General features: G+C 38.5%; 1 protein-coding gene and 1 long non-coding RNA gene across 4 annotated transcripts in view; one reads left to right on the plus strand and one right to left on the minus strand.

Moving 5' to 3' along the window:
• Ptx1 (pituitary homeobox homolog Ptx1) overlaps positions 1–6,775 on the minus strand; it is a 36,744-nt gene extending 29,969 nt beyond the window's left edge. Inside the window, exon 1 of one of the 2 annotated variants that reach the window (XM_087409350.1) lies at positions 4,545–6,775. In XM_087409350.1, coding sequence (XP_087265476.1) covers positions 4,545–4,854 — 310 coding nt within the window. In that variant the 5' untranslated portion in view covers positions 4,855–6,775. The remainder of the gene's footprint in view (positions 1–4,544) is intronic. The other variant, XM_011062625.2, reaches the window with a different exon arrangement.
• Positions 1–16,455, plus strand: part of LOC147908640 (uncharacterized) — a 91,584-nt gene that overhangs the window by 47,186 nt on the left and 27,943 nt on the right. The gene's annotated exons all lie outside the window — the stretch shown is intronic.

Below are 16,455 nucleotides of genomic sequence, written 5' to 3' on the forward strand. Positions count from 1 at the left end.
CAAGAAACGATATCCCATCCTTTACTTCTATTACGTTCGGGAATTTGAAGTTTCGTTTCAGATCACTGCACGACAAAGTTGATCCTTACATACAGGAATCGCGATCTGCAGGAGTCGCGGTTCAATTTCGCGTCTAAACGCCCATAAGTTTGCGGTGAGAAGATTTTTGCGGGCGCATTCCCCGGGGAGGATAGAGGCTAGCTGAGCAATTTGTCAACACCATTAGTCCGGAAGGGAGAAGGGTGCACTAAGGGTGGACTTCGACGCATCTGCTGGCTCGATTGCAAGGCCGCGCGATAATAAAGGGGTAGTTAATGACTAACGGGGGCTGCGCAGATCGGAGCCGACCGTATGCCGCCCTGTTGACAAAATATTGAGCCTCCGATCGGCCCGAGTGGGGATAAATAGATTTTCCGCGGCGATTCTTCTTGCACCGAATTTTCCCTCGCAATCTCGATCCGATCGTCCAGCTATTTCCGCATCATTTTCATTAGAGCACGGCATTGCTTTTATCGCGGTCGACGCTGGCATTAATTTCCATCGACGTGCTGATATTAATAGAGTTCGCGTAATCCCGTCGCGATATTAATGACAATAATATGTGGGGTAGCGTTCATGATAGAAATTTTAATTCGCTCGCGGCCGCTTTGAATTTATCAATATCCTACCTGTTGACCCGATCAAGCGCCGCGACAAATAATGCAAAAGTGAGCCAGCTCAAATAGTGATAGGGCAGTTAAATGAAAAATCATTGAGAATGCATAATGCTTAGGAAAACAAGCAATATTGAGAATAATCCTTATAATAACTGTAAATTGCGTACAACCAAGTTTTATCCTCTGAATGGATTCATAAGCCGAAACAAACCGATTTATCCATCCTTGTGGAATTCATCTACATATGTAGATGACGAGAGCACGATTTATTGTCGGAAGAGCGAGTGAAAAGAAAATTCGATACATTCACGAGAAAAATGAAGCTCTTCTTAGAGTACTCGCGATCCTGAATGGTGGGAATCGCTGGCGCGAGTCTAGAACTGGAACCGAAACGGGGATAGGTATAGGAAGGATGCCATTGGAATAAGATCGGGTTTAGCCGCAGTGTCGGGTTCGAGCCCCGGATAAGTCTACCTTATCCCGATAAGCCGGTGAGTTAATGAATCACAAAACAGGTGGTGGCGTTGCCACGGAAGAGGATCGTCTTCGTCGTCTTCGATGATCGCCGTACGTGTGACTGAATTCGCCCGTCGCGCGAATGACACTACATTACAATGAACGACTAACGCGTTATGAAACTCGTCTTCGACTAGTCCATTTCGACGAACATTTTCAGCGAAGTCTTCTTCGGTTAAGATTTTGCGGTATAACGAAACGTTTCCATGGGTCTTATGTATAAATACAATGGATTTGTACAATTTTAAAAATATTTCTTATTACAAATTAAACATTTAAAAAATTTGTAACGGAAGAGTAAAGAAGGATAATATTGCTCCCTTATTTCAAAAGTGACACAACTTAGAAAGTGATTTTCGAATTATTACCATGAATAAATTAAATAAACATTATCCTATTAATCTACAAGAGTAAACTTAATTTCATAAAAAATTACGTAAAAAAACAGTTAAAGAAAAAGCGGTTTAAAAAAAATTGTTAAAATCATCACAATGCACAAAAAGAGTGATTTTTTTTTAAGAGATATGAAATAACGAAAATAACATTTGGTTATGTTAAGAATATATTCTTTTTGCCGATATTATTTGATTAATTAATAATTTTCTGTTACGTTGAAAAATAGTTTTTTTTTCTGTATTTTTTTAGCTGTATTATTTTTAAAATAAAAAAGTGATACGAGAACAAAATCTTCTCAAATAATTGAAATAACATTCGTTCATTTACAACATAAATAAAAAAAAAAACAATTTTTCAGAAAATAAGTTTAAAATATAAAAATTTTGTAATATTACTAGTAATAAGTTATAGAAACAAGACATATGAATAAATAAATTAATTGTAAGTAGGTAAGAGAAGAGCCAAAGTCAGATATTGGTATAATACATCTGTGCATATATATATATATATATATATATATATTTAAATAAATTATCTCAGATATATAACTGAGCGTGCCGACTACTTTTCAGATTACTTCAAAATTTTGCAATTTTAGCGTGATAATTAATTATAGAGATCATAAAAGTATGTTTTTTTTTTAAATACGCTCTTCCTTTTTTCTTTATTTTCTGCTCTTCTTTTACGAACAACTAGAAAATGGTAATTTTTGAGTTATGTCATTGTTGTAGCAAATGAACGACATATTTAAGTAAAAGTAGTTATATCGGACCATGGAAAATAACAAATTTAAATAATAACTAATGTTTAAATTATTTAGCCTCGATAAAAATAAGTAGGCATGTACTCTCGAGTTTTCGGCGCATCTATCAAATGAGCTCGAAGTTTTATCTGCCTGTTTCATATCATGGGTAGAAATAACACAACGCTTATCAAAGTTATTCGTACTAAAATTTTATCTCGTCTGGCACTTGACGAGAATCAATGTCGTTTCATCAGACAAGAGTCTCTTATGATTAAAAAGAAAAAAAGAATCCAGTTTCAAAGAGTCTCTAAATAACGTAACGTGGAATTTGTTCATTGATTTCTTCTTTTTAATTTATTAAATGGTTATATATTTATTTATGAACCGATTATCATTGTTTGAGAGATTTGCTTGTAAGTACGATAACATGATAGATTATGATTGATTAGCAGTTGATTACAACGAAAATATTATTAATTTCGTTTCAATGTTTTCTAAAAGTGGGAGCGTTTGCAGTGAACATATCTGAATTATAGATCTTTCGATAAAAGCGTGACGAGAGAGGAAATATATTAAATTTTACTTTCTTATCAAGGTTTATCGGCGAGGTAGCGTGTAATTGAATATTTCAGATCATGCGTCACGTTGAAATTCATCGCGCTAAATCATGCGAACAAATGTCTCATTTTTTTCATCGAATTATTTCATCAATTCCAATTGTTTGCGCCTCACAAGTCTGTTTGTTTGTCGTAGCGCGTTTATGTCACGAGCAACGACGAATAAAGAAAGTTTCCTACATTTGTGCAACGTCATAGGTATCAATCTTATTTTACGAATGACACATCCATGATACGAGATTTTCGACGGAGAATGTACGATAATACTCTCGCGCGACGCAGGAAAAACGTCAGGTACTTATCGCGCGAATCAATGAGGATCGATAGTATCGTCAACAATAAAATCAAGCACTGTGACAAGTCAGCTACAAGCGATTATAACGCGATAAGGTGTGATGTGACAATGGAAAAAGTAAACCTTATATCTTGTCGGAATCAATATGTAAGAATTTAACATGTTGATTGTACCTAATTATCAAACTCATTCGCGAAGTCACTTTACTACGATTTTATCATACTTAATTCTTTCATGACTTTAGAGAATGCGATTTGATTCATTGTATCTCACGCATTTTATGCAGCAATATTTACTCTGTGAAAAACAATTGTAATTACATTTGCAATTACATTAAACTTTATGTTGAATTTTAAAATAACATTTTTTTTTATATAGATATACAGAATATTCTATGGGAATATGTTGAAACTGATCAGCTGTCGTTGTCAAATATATTTAGTTATTAAAAAATAAAAATTGCGTTGAAAAAAGAAAAGTACGTAGCTTTTAATGGATATAGATAAAATTTAACAAAATATGATTGTATTATTTTATTGATGAAAAATACGTTGAATATCCTAATGATTAATATTTTTGAAATGCGACCATTCGAATCTGTACAAAACTCAATTCTTTTTTATGAAAACTCGTAAAAACTTTTTACACAATTTTAATATTGTTGATAACCTTTGTGATAGCTGCGAAATTTTTCATTGTTTTTGAATCGTGTTTATGATCTTGGAGTAGTAATCATCAGTTTATTTGATTATTAGCATATTTTTCATTAATAAAATAAACTTATATACAAACATATTTGTAACCTTTTATTTATACTCATTAAAAACTGCAGATTTTCCTCTTTTCAACGCAGTGTACATATTTTCAATTACTGAATACATTTGAAAATGACAGCTGATTAGTTTCAAATCCTCACCGTAGGTCATCTCTGTATATATTACAAAAAAAATAATTTATTCAAACCTAATTTAAATAAGCAGGCATCATTTCTATACTACTTTAAAACTGTACTTTAGAAAACTGTATTATTTTTGTGGATTTACGCTATCAAAGTAGATCTATTGCTCTTTAAAAGACAGAATAATATTAATAATTATTTTTTTTGAAACTTACTTGACATCCCTAATAAATATCTATAACAATAGGTAATAATAAATTATCTCGTGAAGGTACTGAATATGTCCATAGAAATTTGTCCATAGAAATAGACTAATGATACACGATTCGTAAATGAACCACATCTAGGTACTGATCACTTTAAAATCACAATGATGATTGCGGGATGGCGGTAGTCTTTAGTATTGTGAACGACTCACCACGTTTAAGTTTCTCCAGCGGCTCATGGTGCAGCTGGTGGCTGGAATTGTGCAGCATCGAGGTATCGTGATGCGAATTACCGTGGAGATCATGGTGGTGCATCGCGCCCTGAAGATGGTCGCCGTGCAGGCCGGCCATCGAGGCGGTTGCCGCGTGCTGATGATGCTGCACCGAGAGGCTGCTCGGAGGTCCGATTACGAGATCCTGCAGACACAAATCCGTATTGCCTCCGCCACCGCCGCCGCCTCCGCCGCCACCGCCGCCGCCTCCGGCGAGTTCGAGGCTCCCCCCGGCCCCGCCGCCCCGCTCCATACTATAGAAGGTTAACGTCGTGTTGACTGTTCCTTACAACTTGGTGACACGATCAACCTGGCCCACGAGAGGCCGTGAATCAGCGCGATCACGGTTTGCTCGTTGGCTCCTTCTAAGGACACATTCAAGCGTCCTCCCTGTCTCGTAGATCAGAGAATGTCGCCAACCACGAATTTGCGTGATAGTTTTTTAAAGGCGATTATCAATCGAAAAACATCAAGCGGCTTGTTTCCTTCGAAAAGAGTACTTATCATGAAAATTTTGACGCATCGGTTTCTATCAGACAATACAATACGCGGATGTTAATATAGTCAATAATGAGGTTTATGGATTCTTCCATAGGTTTGTAAGGAGATTATACTCGTATAATTCTCTCTTTTTTAGAGATTACAGTTTTTACAGCGTGTTCGTTATACCGTCGGCGCTCCGATTCTGTCGTATCATTGACAAGATAAACGTATACAAGATATACGCGACATTTTTACGCGCTGGAGGTATTCGAGATGGACCGACGGGAATTACGTGGACGGTCGCGAATTCACGGCAAGACTCTGAAATGTAGCGCGGGATTCACGTGAATGACACGCCGCGCTATGACACATGGAGACTTGATAAATTAGGCAAATTGTCGGTTCAATGTCACTATATTATGTAAAAAAAAAACTAGAAGAGCTATAAAATACGTCGCTTAAGTAGGCTGACCTACTATCACTATCATCCTCATAAATATCTTCCACTTGAAGTAGATGAACTCATTCATCTACTTCTCTTGCTCCGTTTTTATCTGTTGAATTTTTGCTGTTGTTTCTCACTTTGCTGGAGTCGAGTATTCACGATTTGTCACGATTCTTCTTCACGCTTTTACGTCCTCTCTGTGAGTGTCATCGAAGCGTTCGTAGATCAAATAGAACGTAGAATGTTTGTAGACGTAATCAAAAGTTCCCTACAATATCTAACACTACATTGACCACTACTCCTTTCATCATCCACTCTCTCCGGCGAGACGTTCACCAAGAGCCGACATCCGCTTCTGTCACCAATCAAAGTTACGGCGATAATTTTAATTGCACGCGATGGACGAGCACTGCACCCTCGTGACACCACGATCTGTATTATCACCACTTCCGAATTCTCGTTCGCCACTCCGGGAATTCACTGCGTGAATGTTTACATGCGAATTACAGACGCGTGGCACGAGAACAACGTGGTCTCCTACCCGCGACCGTCGTCAGACGGCGCGGCCGCGGGTAACGACGTCGACGTCGCCGCCGTCGCCGCCGTCGTCGTCGTCGTCGTCGTCGTCGTCGTCGTCGTCGTCGCCGTCGTCGTCGGCACGAGCGTGTCGATGATGATCGCGCAGCACTCGTCACTATTCGCACCTCCGCCCTTAACGTGCGTCGGAGAGGAGAAGCGCGGAGCGGGACACGGCGATAGAGGAAAATATAAGAAGGCGGCGGCGGTACCGCCGGTCGCAGCGGTGTATCCTGATTTTCCCGCCGGTAGATGAAACGCGTCGTAGTGGCTAGCGCCGCGTAAGTCGGTTGGTAGGTGGGTCCGCCAGGCTTAGCCGGTTGAGCCTTTCGGACTGCCTGCCGGCTTAAGTCTCTAAGTCGGTAAGCCGAGCGGATCTAGTGGTCTTGGCTGGTGCACTGGCTGCCTGCTAGCTTGCTTGCCTGGCTGCCTGCCTGCCTGCCTGCCTGCCTGCCTGCCTATAGTTGCCTGCCTGCCTGCCTGCCTGCCTTCCTTGCTTGCCGGGCGGCCTGCCTGACTGTCTGACTGCGCCTCTCCCTCTGGCTCGCTCGCTCTTACTCCCCTCCATCCATTCCTTCTCTCTTTGCCTCCACACCCGGAGCAGACTCCCCACCTATCACATCTCGCTCGTACTCGTGGCGTTACTCGCTCTCTAGCACCGCTCGTTCCCCTTGGTACGATCTCTCACGCCTGTGTCCGCGTTGCCGCTCGTGCTCCTTTCCTCCCTCGGCTCACCCCATCTCGATCGCGTCTCTCTCGCTGCTGTTTGTTCGCGATTCGCATCCTCTCGCTTTAATCGCGTGCATCCTTGTTCATATAAACGGGTTCTTGTCTGCTACGATCTCTTATACACAGCCTTGTCCCTCCACCGCACTCCATGTAGCCAACCCCTTTGCACGTCTTCTTCTTGCACAGCATCCCTTCTTCTAGAATCGCATGGCGCTCCTTCTCCACTGCACTTCTCGTTGCTCGTGCGATCTCTAGCACCGAATTTTCTTTCTGTCTTGTGAGTCTAGTCTGCGCGACAGAGTCATTCTTTAGATGCTTAGGTCTGTCATTGTTTTTTCTTTGCCTGTTGTTCGTTTTCAGCCATCTCGCTATAATATTACAATATTATCGCTATAATAGAATTTTCTATGCTACGATCTTTCGTGTCTCCTTTCGTATAGTTATCTCTTGCGTATAGTTATTCGAGGCGGTCATACTGGTTAACGTTCAGTGTCACCGACGCGCATCCCTTCCGGTTCATCCCCACTTTCGGATTTTAACCCCACCTTTGACCCGAAGTTGCCCCTCCTACGATGGAGACGGTGGTTGGCGTGCTTGCCCCGTCGAGCGAACGCACACGCATACGTCGCACACGTGGTGTTTCCTCTTTTCTCTTGGACTACCGGCGATCTTGCGGATCTTGCTATACTACAACGATTATCGTTTGTTGTTTCTCCCGGTCGACCTCGTAACGCCTTGACCACGCGAGATCGCGATCCCACCACCAGCGAAGTAGTCTTCGGCGATTACCCTTCGCCTTCGTAAGAAATGCATCGCTATATCTCACTGTTTGTTTACCTGAAAATTCACGCGCAAATAAAGCAGAAAAGAACAGCTTGGGATTCCTACGCTGTTGCAAGAAGTCAATCTTGCCGCTTCTCTCGCACGTGATTCATAGAAGAGAATAGAGTGGAGAAAGAACATCAGGATATTTTATTTTAGATTTGTTTTTTATCGTTGCTCTGAACTGTCCTAGAACTTTCTTTCTTGTTTTCGTCAAATTTTTAAACATATATCTGAAAAGTAATTAGGGATGAACACTAATTAGGGATGAAAGGAAAATATTATTATTTGGACCAGTAAGTGTATACTTATAAAAATTGTTAACAATTACCTGAGCTGTGATTTAAAACCCTGATGAAATTCATTAGGAGTCCAGTCGCGAATATAATACTCACTCGGTATATTCTATTTCTTATTTTTATCATCACAGTAATATGATTTGTAAATTATTATTCTTTGTTTTGAATATAATCATTCAGTAACTTCATCATCTTGTATGTCTCGCAAAACTAAAAGTTTGCTCTATTTAAAATTGGGATTGCTAGTACGCAGTTATCGTTCGGCTTATCAGTCGAAGCAAATATCGGTTTGCAGTGACGTCTGGAGTCGTCTATTGAGCATATTGTTCGATTTCGAGAGGTGTGCCTTGAGTAGAAGGAGTTTACGACTGCGGGCATGTCTGCGCGAGCATTGTCGAGGGAAAGCGAATTCCCAACTGTCTGATCTACTGCCAAATGATACGATTGATAGTACAACGCTCACGCGCGATTGGTCTGAGAATTCAAGGCTGCATTCAGGAATTTCTTGAGTGAACCTATGTTTCATTTTATCCTTGTTTAACGTATGATTTAACAATAAGATTAAAATGATTCATGGGTGCAGTTTCGGATGAAGTTTCTGAACGCAGTCTAAAATTTATCTTATCGTTGTCAGGACTTCAGTGGTAGCTTTTTATCATCATTTAGGAAAAACAGCATTGTCATCGTGATATACACCATGTATATCAAGTAAGTAAGGAAACGTCACGATGACTTCGAAAAGTACTGATATATACATATCAGAGAGCGTACTACATCAAATAATATTAGTATGTGTGTACGTTGGAAATAATCTTGAATGCAACAAACAATAATTTAAATACGTTAATCACTTCTTTTTCGCTATTTAAATAACGAACGACGCTTAAGTTTAACGATGTTATTGATCTTCATGCATAGCGTTGAAAATTTATAATTAAAATATGAAAGAGATAGAAATGAAAATAGATAGAAAGATTTTAGCTACAGCCTGCGATTCGCTCTCAGCTTCAGGATTTATCAAATTGCAAGTTGCATTTAGCATCTCGTCCATTCTCCATATTACATCGATTGGTATTGCGTCAACCGAATAACCTACAAGTTTCTCGGTAACTACTTCGTAGACATGACGACGCCCGGCTCGTTCTTATCGCGACGGAGAGCAAGGTCCGGAAGGGTCAGAGACGAAGTGGGCCGCGCGTGATCCTCGTAAGAGAATCGTCGTCAGCAAAGGGAGCCGTGGACGTCGTGACTGGCGTCAAGAAGTTGTCACGCAACAAAATGGAGCGAGGGATAGAAGCATCTTTCAAATAGAGAAGAGAAGAGAGAGAGAGAGGGAGGGAGGGGGGGGGGAGATATGTAGAAGAAAAACGACAAATGCAGGGTGGACGGAAAGGAAAAACGGAAAGAGACGGAGAGTAACTACCGGCGCGGCACAGAAGGGAGGGGACGCGCGACTCTAAAGCACTCGATGGAGGAGAACGCGGCGGGCGCGCGGAAAACGAAGAGCGCGATACGAAAACGGGGGTTGTAGCGGCAGTACATACGTCAAGCTAGGAACAGAGCGCCATCCCGGGGATCCCCTAACGCCTCGGGGAAAGTAGAGGAGACAAATGACAAGATGGCCACGCCTACCGTGCAGACCGCGTGGGCGTTATTTGCTGGTGTGTGCGTGTGACTTCCCAGAGTTCAGAGCTAGAGTGGGAGCACCACATCGGCGCGACTCGAGGTTTGGTGGGATAGGAACGAGAGAGAGAGAGAGGGAGAGAGAGGAAGGGGAGAAAAGGAGAGAGGGAAAGAGAGAGAAAGAGAAAGAACGAGAGAGTGGGTTACGTGTGAGGGACGCGGATGCGGGGTAGGACGTGTTCGCTAGGGTGTCTTCTGATTTTTGAAGCGACCATCAGAGTTATATGTATGGGCAACGTACATACAGCGAGTGCGATGTCACTGCAGAAATGTGAAGACCACTCTACCTCGGTAAATTAAAGTCGAAGATGATGATCGGGGATGGACACTGGCTTCGAATGAAATGTGGTTTCTCCTAGTTGTAGAAAATAATGTACCTCTCTTTTCCTTTCTATATCTTTCCCACCTACCCTTGTATATAGACAATGTCTTATACCGGGCATCAATATAACCGTACTTCAGTATCGGCATTTCGATGATTCTGTCGGACGTATCAATAGCTTAATACCGTTCCATTAAAAACCGTGACAGTAAGATTTTGTAATACGTATTATACTATATGTACGTTCTAAAAAATATGAATGTGGATTTAACATCATGCGGTGTTTATATAATTCTCACCGTGTTGATATAAATACTAACATGATGTAGATTATGGTTTACAATTCATGCTGTTAAATTCACATCATGAATTAGTATTTATATTAATACTAACAAGTATAAGAATTACACTGAAAAAAAATTGACGACTCGCGTAAAGATACACTATCGATTTCGTCGCTTCGTGTATCTTCGCGTCGAGACACTTCTGATATTTAACGTCTACGGTGTTAAATCTAATGCCCATATTTTTTGGAGTGCATATAATAAAGATATTATCATACGGAGCTAATTTATATAAAAATGTGTTTATTAAATGCAGTAGTAATAATCAACACGATATATGATTCGTGACATAAAGTTACATCTATATGTACTATTTAATAACTGCATATAACAGATAAGATAAATTACTACAATAGAACTTTTTGCTGCAACGCGTTATTTTTGCCAATCCACGATAGACATGATCGGGAGACGTTTGTATTATACGTCCGGCCATAATTATTGTAATTCGATAATAATTGAAGGATTACGGATTATCTCTGTATATAGGAGAGTCGCTCGCAGCACGGCTTTGCGGTTGGCCTCAACGTCGCTGTCGCATACGATCGCACCTGCTATTCGCTATTGGTCTCTCTCGATCGACGTTCAACCCTGAATGGGATTCGACAATCGGCTCGTTTTATCGACAGTTAAACTTCGCGCGACATATTGTCGGCGCTGTTTTTCTCTATCGCGAATTCACTGCATACCTTGCACGTGTATGAATTGTTTATCGAGAAAATGGCTGAAGCTATATAATAAAGTACTAATAGTAATCTCTTATTTGTCGATTATACAATCTTGAATTGTCGCGCAAATCTATTTTGCGTGCAACATTATAAACGTAACTAATGTAATTAAATATTTAATATTATATGTGCAGTGAGACTAAAACTTGAGATAAACTTATAACGCTAGACTAATTTAAGAGCAATCGTTAAAATCGAATTTACGTAATTTCTGAAGATGACGTATGCATGTTTCAACTAGCAAAGTTTGACTTTTGCTATTGACATGTAATAAATGGTAATTATTTACATGTGCACAAATTGCAGAATCTTATCGCACTTTTTGGTCGGTTTTACGATCTTCTAAAAATAAAGCCTCGCATTACCCAATTATCACTCGTAATTCTAATTACTATTCTGCGCTATATGCGTGATTATTATTTGTACTTGCCATTTGCTCAATATCGGCAACAACCATAAACTAAGTTATTGCCTGGATGCTATAAAAGGATAAGATAGACGTTTATCAGCTACAAGCGGTCGGTTGCTCGTTTTAACGACGACAACTCGATTCGCAAACATACATCTGACGTTAAATATTACCTGTCAGGTGACTATTTTGCAATGTGACGCAAAAACCGCAAAAAACTTAATCATATTGTGCAATTTTAATTTGCAATTTACGAAATTTGTAATTTGTAATTTGTGTAATTGCAGAAAAGGGATAGATATCTTGTCGTTATAAATAATATTTAATATTTTAAGAAGAAATACATACCTATCTACTTAATTCATAATGCAAATAATTGCTATTACTCAAGTGAGAATTCATACGGTATATCATTGAATCCTGATGAAGTACCTACCGATCTTGTATCATTGTTATGTAAAAATGAGTTTCCTATTTCAGTACTGGATCCAGTATTTAAAAAACAATGACTTCGGATGGACCTATACTAGAAAAACGCTGGAATAATTTAATAGCAATCGTTAAAAGCAATCGAATTTCTGAAGCTACTACTATTCAATACCTACTTAATATGTGAATCAGTAGTACTGATTTAGTACGTTATCAGTACGTTTTCAGTATTATGTCTATATTTTATCCAAAATCAGTTTGTCAGATGCTAATATTGAGATAGTACAAAAATATACTCTGTCAGTATATTTGCAGCGTGTCTGTATTTAATACAGTAACTTCGTACTGTAATAGTACTGTATTCTAAGTCTTGGCCTATTGGAATCATTCCAATATTCCTTTGATATCATACCTGTATCGACATGTAAAAATTAATACTGGATTAGTACCTCGCCGATAGTCAATTCTAATAGAATATATATTATATTATACATATGTTTCTGTTGACCGATGATTGTCTTTAATTGAAAACATGCTGCACATAAATTTTTATATCTTTCGAAGCTATGATTTGTAAAGATAATTTTTCTTGCGCGTACGGAATCTTTTCAAGAAACGCCTATTTGACTCTCGATGTTAGTATTGGTTTTTGTATTGTAGATTGCTTTCGACACTGATATTTGAATTGCAGTATTGAAATGAAACCGATAAAATATAGATTTTTCAAGATAAATTTATTAAATTAATTTCCTGAGTTTTTCTTCAAATTTGTATTATGATGTACTACTTTTCAAAATTAAATTAAAGTTAAAAAATAAAAGATTCTATTAATGCAACAGAAATGTTACTATTTCTTAAATGTTTTATATAATTAATCTTACAAAATTTATTTTAACGCTCAAATAATTTCATCAGTTCTGTAATTTAATCTTTGCAACTTTACAAAACTTATTTTTCAAGTTTGGGAAATCGATTGAACATTTGTATTGAATCTTTTACTTTGAATATTTCTTATTCTATAGCGTGAAAACTTACTTTCGTCTCTTTGTATCTCTCTGAATGGAAATATGGACGTTAGAAAATTTCATCGCAGTTTATTCGAAATATCGGCAAGATAGGCGGGATAAGCTGCTCGATACAGCCGCTGTAAAGGATCTATTGGTGGCATGAAGCGTTTCTATGACCGCAAAAGAGCAGATCAATTGTCATCGCCGACGTGACTTACTCATGTTTTACTAGCGATAGTAAAACGTGCCCGTGGCGCAAACAATCGATACTCGGTACGGAATATCGTTTTCGAGATTCGTATCTACCGCCGCGATAACATCCTCCTTTGTGTCTGCATTTACCTCTTCCACCGCCGAATTTTAACAAAGAGGCTTCGAAACAGGCAAAGACTTCACATTCTTCCGATCCTTCCTTATCATCATTCTCGGAATGATACGTATCTCGATGCTTATTGCAGAATAATCGATTTGCCGATTAGCCAGTTTTATCTGTCTCAATGAGGCTGCTAAATGTCGTCCAAGATTGATTTTCAAACATACTTTGGGATGTAAATGATTCTTTTTTAAAGCTAATTTTTTGTGAAATATTTGACTACTTATATCTATTTATGTATTAAACTTTTTCTAAGAATGAAATATACACAGAAATATACGTTTTAACTATACAGCGTTTTAGATTTTTTTTTCTTTTTGTCTCATTAATTGATTTGGAATCAATCAATTTTTTTGATTATACAAAAGTATAATCAAAAAACTTATTATTGCGATCTAATTAAGTTTCTAGTACATAGACACAAATAAGCAAAATCTCATAAATAAGACTTTCTTAAAAAAATTTGCATGTGAATTCTTCTGATTCTCTTTACGTGATGAAATCGAGCCGTTGCATCTGCAATTTAAAGTATTTCGTTGAAAGATACGCAATAATTTACATCTTCAATCGGTTTTGTCTTCTATCGGCCGACCGACCTGCACGATAAAAACAGCTAATCTATCTATCTCGATTGTAAAACGTATCCATTCGACGCCGACAGTTTATCTTCAGGCGGAATCTTTTCGCCAGTAATTCGAACAAATAATTGGAACAAATGTGGCAAGCAACCTGTGATCAATTTTAAAATAATTTTGATATTTGTTCATTCGATATCGAGAGAATATTTTACATTTTGGTCAAATACGAACGAAGGAAGCGTACTTGTACTTTTTTAACGCCCATATTCGAACCATCCCAAGTTTATTCTCGTACGAAGGAATCATATCGATTGCAGTCAAGAACGGCTACGGTGCCTAGGGGTTGCTCTGTTTCGATTTCGTTTACTACTGGTGCCAGTCGTTCTTCCTTCGTCGCTCCCCGGACGCTCGTGCATTTTCTTTTCTCCCTTGACTCACCCTTGGCTCCCACTCCATTCGGCCAAGCCGTTCGGTCGTTACAGCGCGCCGTCTTTACAAATTTTATATCATTTTTATGAGGCATAAAGTCGTCGAGAAGCCGACCGAGGAGAAAAGAGAGAGGGTTAGAGCACGAGAGCAGGGGTGCGGCAGAGGGGAAGCTTCTCGGTCCAAATTATCCCTCTTGGTTCCCTATCATCCCCGCCAGTCGACATTGTAGTCACGTGGCTGGGCGGAGCGGATCGCACCCCTTCGTTCTCGCTCGTCGGTGTGGGGCACGAAGAACGGGGCAAGCCGGCAACGTAGAAGGGGATGCTGCACCACGTTAGGGGTGGTGGATTGTAATTCGCCGGACGAACTCTATATCGAGGAACGCTTCATGTCTTGTCTTGTTAAAAAACTCGCGATCACTGAATACGTCTTTTTCATCTGTAAAGCGAAATATAGTTTTGAGAAAGTGTGTTCTTAGTTTTTGAGTTTGTGATTCGAGTTCTATGAGTAAATTGTTTCATATCGAAACGTGTAATGTACAATATGTAAGAAATATGAAAAAGAATACGTCTACAATTCTTTAATATCAATGTAAAAATTAGCAAATAATTAAAAATGAATTAATTAAAAAGTTATAAAAAATTGCAATATCTGAAAAAGATTTAATACTAAACTTATAGTCTCTGAAATTGCGTTATATTTCTCTCTACGGGTTATTTATTATAAAAACTATTTTAAGTTAAGATATAAGACATAGAATATAAGCCACAATTAAATAAGCTAATTGAAAAGAAAGTGCGGCGGAAATGATAAGTCGCAACGCGATAAATCGATCGGCTCTTCGCGACTATGCCGCTCACTGCCCAATTATACGGCAAGGATTACTCTCCCAGTTTAAGGTTAATCCTATTTAAGATGGACAGAAAGTAGGCGAAAACTTGGCTTCTTACTCGGTCAGCCTTTCGGCGATAGTGCGGCTTAGCGGCATTAGGAGCGACGATCCTGTTAACGAGCTTTCAATGGAGCAGACGATTTCGTTCGCAGATTCGTTTCGCGCTTCTTTAAATACGTAGCATGGGATTCGATTCACTACGTTACTTTACAAGCTTGACGTTGCTATTCTCTCATTCCTGTGTTTTGACTTTTTCGAGTTTTAATTCTCTCTCTGTGAGAAAAGAATCGTTCGCACTTGCTGTTTTATTCTATCCCGTATAAAATTCAACGAACGTAACGTTCCCTTATTTAAAAGTGACATAACTTAATACAAGATTTTGAGTTATTATCATGAATGAGTTAAATATTACCCTATCAATTATCAGAGTGAAGAATTAACTTAATACTTTTATAATTAAATATCTTTATAAAAAAATCAAAATTAAAACAAAAATTAAAAAGATGGTTAAAAAAAAGTATCAAAATTGTTACAACTAAAAAAGAATAGATTTTAATAATTGTGAAACGAAAATGACAAAAGCGACACTTAATTGTATTAAGAAGAATTTTTGCTGATATATTGTTTGATTAGTCATTAATTTCTTTTTCCTTTTTCTAGGAAATGTAATTTCTTGAATTGTGTCGTTTTGGAACTAAGGGAGTGATATTTAAACGACATCTACGATGTTAACTCTTATTAAGTACATTTCAAGTTAATTATATAATTTAAAGCACAAAGTTTAATGTCGCGTCATTCTAGCTACGTGCATCTCTGAAACATGTATATACACGTTTATGTATATATAATATATACATATATTGTGCGTATAAAAGGTACATTGCAAAATGTTAATTTATTCATATGTATGCAGAAGTTGGATCGTAATTACTATTTTATTGCTGCGATATATGGAATGCAAAACCCTATTTTCTGTACTACGTAAACTCTCTCTCTCTCTCTCTCTCTCTCTCTCTCTCTCTCTCTCTCTTACTTTAAAATTCAACGCGCACGTGTAAACGATGTCATCCTTTTGCGTGTTTTGATAAATGAACCGCGAGCACCCCTTACCCGACCTCCTTCAGCCTCCCTTGATTCCACTCCATCAATTTTCAATCACAAAGAAGTCTCTGCTCCGCCACCACCGCAGTTATCGCGAGTCCTTCCTTTGGTCGGTTATATCTACCTATATATTCATTCTTCTATATCTTCCTTTATATCGCTTTCCACACTACAGTTCACCTGTTTTAGCACACAAAAATGTTTT

The sequence above is a fragment of the Acromyrmex echinatior genome, chromosome 9, assembly GCF_024713525.1.
Source record: "Acromyrmex echinatior isolate Ae372 chromosome 9, ASM2471352v2, whole genome shotgun sequence".
Taxonomy (NCBI): Eukaryota; Metazoa; Arthropoda; class Insecta; order Hymenoptera; family Formicidae; genus Acromyrmex; species Acromyrmex echinatior.